Source organism: Saccostrea echinata, unplaced genomic scaffold (assembly GCF_033153115.1).
Source record: "Saccostrea echinata isolate AGI-Se365-2 ecotype Australia unplaced genomic scaffold, CSIRO_AGI_Sech_v1 ptg000029l, whole genome shotgun sequence".
NCBI classification, from domain to species: domain Eukaryota; kingdom Metazoa; phylum Mollusca; class Bivalvia; order Ostreida; family Ostreidae; genus Saccostrea; species Saccostrea echinata.
This window is the reverse complement of record NW_026889778.1, coordinates 21463398-21468243: the sequence shown is the minus strand read 5'-3', so window position 1 is coordinate 21468243 and position 4846 is coordinate 21463398. Positions and strand designations below refer to the sequence as shown.

The following is a 4846-nucleotide window of genomic DNA, read 5'->3' as shown; positions in this document are numbered from 1 at the left end:
AATATTCCATATCTTTATGTCAAATAAAGAAGAATATGCCCTTTACCGATGCTTTTTATGTTGTTTATTTCTTCAAGAAATATGAAGCCTTGATGTTAAAATCTGACGTCACAATCTGAATTGTATGGTTGCATATTTCTGCCCCCTACATGCAAGATAAATTATGTTAACATGCAACATAATTATGTAGACATGCGACTTATTTATGTCAACATGCAAAAAATTATGTTGACATGCAAGTTACCAATCTCTTTAGAGAATATTATTTTGATATTGGTAAACTGACTTACTAACGCCATTATATGACATCATACATGCAAGATACAACAAGATTATGTTGACATGCGACTTATTTATCTTAACATGCTAGATAATTATGTAGACATGCAACTTATTTATGTCAACATGCAAGATAATTTTGATAACATGCGAGTTAATTATGTCAATATGCGAGATATGTATGTTAACATGCAACTTATAACTTGCATGTTGACATAAATACCTTGCATGTTAAGATATAACTCGCATGTTGGCATAATAAGTCGCAAGTTGACATAAATAAGTTGCATGTTGACATAAATAAGTCGCATGTTGACATACATAAGTTGCATGTTAAAATAATTATCTTGCATGTTGACATGAATAAGTCACATGTCAACATAATTATTTTGCATGTTAACATATTTATCTTGCATGTTGACATACTTTTCTTGCTTGTTAACAAAATTCATCTTCCAAGTAGGGGGCAGAAATATGCCACCATAGAATTGACTATAAAATATCATGGGTATTAGAAATTCAATTTAAACTTTATTTGTATAAAAAATCTAACTCTAACGTGTTTGAATTATGTTATTCACTTTATTTGCCATTCCAAACCTTTACTCGGATGCATAGAAAAATAATATTTTTAAAAAAGAATATAGAATCGAACTTAACTTTTGAGCAAATAATTTGTATTTAGTTTGATAGTTTTATTGCATATATTGATACCCCAAAATATGGCTGAAACACTGCTGACTTGGCGTTGAACAATCAGTCAATCTGATCTTTCGAGACTTCACATTTGTTTTGAAGAATATATATAATACCTTTACCTTACCTTTATTCTAGGTTGTCAGATCATTATACATGCAACGTACCTAAGTGCATTTCTCTGAATGTTTTCCCTAATCAATTGAAATAAAAGACCAGCCTCAATCTAAGGTTATATTTTGAAGCTGATGTTTTTTTGAAAGAAAATAGATAAAAAGGTTTGTTGACATCTGTCTTCAAACTTTCAGTGTAAGGTGTCCAAATTTTATACAAATTGTATAAAGTTTGAATAACATCACTGTCATTTGATTCATTTGGCTTGGCGGATTGATATGATTTCCTTTAATTAGGTCATATTTAATGCCCCTTTTAAAGACTATTATGTTTATGCAATGTTTATGCAATTTACATGTACCCACATCACTTCAAAATGTATTGACATCTTATGTTATGAAATCCATATACATGCATATCTGAGTAGTAAAAATTTATTTGCAGAATCCAAAGTTTTGTAATATATATTCATATTTCCTTAACGTAAGAAAATCAAATCAGAAGGAATTTGAATAATGACTTGATTGAGCTCAATAACATACAGAAACATATTTTGTACAATGTACCTGCTAATTAGAATTTGCTTATCTTGTATCCCGAGAAATAAGTGTACTTATCAGCGTGCATGTACCCAGCCGTCACAAAAAATGTTCTGATCCAGACTTTGTTTCCTTTCTTCAGTTCATAAAGCAAATGTCCTGAGGTACTGACATGATAACTCTGTTGATCATTCACACAAGTCGATGCTTTCCGTGTACCATCTACCACTGCCTCTACGTAAACTGTTGATTTCCTGGTTGAAATAAATGTCCACTCGAAGAAGTAAACGCCGTCCTCTGGTGCCGTAAAGACACCTGTGTCGGGATTATACCCGTTTCCTTTGTTCAGAAAAACATCATCGAATTTTATTGTTGTGTTTACAGGAACGTTCCGGAGATGGGATTTTATAGCTGCATGGAAGGCAATAATTTGGCCAATTTGAGAACAGCCTGATAATTAATAAAACTTTGTATATTTTATAGCAATCTTTACAAAGACCATAAATGCCTAAACAACGTTTTATTAATATTTATCACATATTACTCCTTTATAAAGTGGATATAGCTCGTAGGATATCGTTTTCAAATTCACGGTTGTTATGTCACAATGGTTTTGCGTGAATTCGATCAAATCAATTATTGTGGATTTATATATTTAAAACATGTGATAACTATGTGTAAAACATGAAATAAAAAGACTCTCCCATGGTTGGTGGTTAAATATGACTTTTTATGCATTTTGTTGTGTCTTTAGATAAAAAAAAATCACAACTCATCGGATAAAAAATCATATCCAACCACAAACCATCGGAGATCCTATATTTATCACATTCTGTGGACATAGCTCATAAAGAGTGTAAAACATGTGATAGCTATGTGTAAAACATGTGATAAAAGAATCTCCCATGGTTTGTGGATAGATATGATTTTTTTTCCACTCTTTTTTTAATGAACAACCCACAGCGATTAGGATAAAAAGTAATATCTAACCATAGAATAGCTTATACTTGAATACAAACAATACCTTTTTTTGGCTCCCATCCAAAATGTTGACAAACGTCCATATACCCATTGAAGTCTTCGATAAAGCCAGAGGGCGAGGAAAATGCCATTACTTGCAAGAAAGTGTGGGGTTTAAAAGAAAACACCAGAAAAAGAAACAAAGTCCACATTTTTTTAAGAATCTGTAATGACGAATAGATTTTGAAACAAAACGTATTTGTTGTTAATAAAAGCATTGACACAAAAAATACAACATTCATGCAGACTGTTTTCAGAACACTATTATTTTGCCCAAACATCATTCTAAAAACAATTTTTTAAAGCCTCAACCTTTCAATTTGTATCCTTACATACATTCTGTTTAATCAAATTAAATTTATAACTTAAAGTATATACCGGTACATACGAGGGCTGCCCAAAACGTTCGAGGAGAAATGCGTTTTCATCATTTTTAATGGTCTAATATCTTATTATAGACATATTGTGTATATGTACTACAATGTTCCTTGCAAAATCCACGTCAAAATATTTAGGTTCAGATGAATTTAAATTTCATGTAAAAATCGCAGTCCTATAGGATCGGAAGGTGTGCACAGACCAGTCTTAAAATGTTGTTAATATTGTAATAAAGTTTATAGATTCAATTGATTCTATTTTTCGCAAAATGAATTTAAATATTATTTAAATCTAAAGTGCCTAGAGTGGCTGATGTCATTTTCCAATTTCGTTACTTTCAGTTCATTACACATGGATGCACTGTGTACTAGTATTCATTTCTGATTATACCATAATGTAGGAACCTGTACATATACTCTGAATTTCGGGGGGGGGGGGGGGTTTCCCGTTAAAAACGAAGAAAGTTATAACCACTTACAATACAAAATTAATTTATGATTCCATATTCTGTCCACATGTTTATAGTAGAACATTTGGTCAGAAGAGAAGTTTTATGCAAGTGTCCGAAAGCAAGTAAAAGAAAACGTTCAGTCTAAATTTTGAGGAATTATGAAGACAACAAACGCTAATAAAGCTTAGAAGTCAATTGAAACAATATAAATTTGGAGCAGAGCAAACAAGGACATCTGAAACATCAGACTTGGGGTCAGGTGCCATGGAGGAGTATATAAGCATCCCCTGTCGACCGGTAAGACCAGCTGTGTGCTCCTTGTCATGATCAGACAAAAAAGAAAATCCGTAGACATTTAAGTGAAAATAATGCCCTAATAATTTGTATAAAAAACGTCATCAACATTCAACTTAATTATATATTGCATTTGCTGACAAGGTTATTGTAATGACCATAGACTTTGCAAAATGTTGTCTTTAAACGAGACTGTTGATATTCTTGTTTCATAAACTTATTCTCTTTGTTTAGAAAGTGTTCGTACGTAGAGTATGCTCTTGCTTATCGAATCAACTGGGATGTGATGCATTATAATACCGGGGACATGTAATTAGTTAAGATGCAATTAGCAAAATCCACCATGCCGTGGGTTCAACCTCATAAATATCCAACACAAAGACACAAGCAAAGAGTCAAATACGAGGGTTGTCCCAAAAATTCGTAGACAGAAACAATTTAGTTTTTCTTTCCTAAATTTAATTTCTTTTCTTGCCATTGTGAAAAGAAACATTTTATGACAATGAATTTCAAGCTTCATCATAATACCGCATTTCAAAAGAAAATAATGTAAGAAAGAAGAAAGCAAACAAGTGTACATATTCGCACGAAAGCAAGCGTCTTTTATAACGTTATGATTATTTTTCAAGTACTATCTTGTGTGCTTAGCATGCGTCTCTAAAACATCTCATTATTTGTTTTAAAGTGGAAAACCACTTTTGACCAAGGGACTCATTAAATTCACCACTGTCCATGTTTTTGTTTTTTTTTTCAGATTAAAAATTTAGTCCACGAAAGGTCACCTTAAATTGTTGGTAGCAGAGAATATGAAAAGGTTGACGTAACGGCAATCGTGGCCCATCACGTTTCCTCACCGACTGAATTTAACAATTAGAACTTTATTTAGGCGTAACCATTTTCTGTACGGAATGAAAATTTTCCTTGAATAAAAATAACTTCTCTACTATCCATGTAGTACGTAATGTCTCTTCTGTATCTTTTTTCTCCGTTCCTAGAGTGGACAAACCACATAGAAAACAATTTTGTTAAATCCCCCTTGCTCGGCTTGCGCGTTTCACGACATCATTTGCAGAAA

The 4846-nt window shown here is 32.3% G+C and overlaps 1 protein-coding gene across 1 annotated transcript; it reads right to left on the bottom strand.

The window, feature by feature from the left end:
- Nucleotides 1–1662: 1662 nt before the first annotated feature.
- LOC133195092 (complement C1q-like protein 3) lies at nucleotides 1663–2740 on the bottom strand. The gene is made up of 2 exons (XM_061330969.1): nucleotides 2653–2740; nucleotides 1663–2078 (listed from the first exon to the last, which is right to left on the bottom strand). The coding sequence occupies exons 1-2, from the start codon at nucleotides 2738–2740 to the stop codon at nucleotides 1663–1665; spliced, it is 504 nt and encodes a 167-aa protein (XP_061186953.1).
- Nucleotides 2741–4846: the final 2106 nt, after the last annotated feature.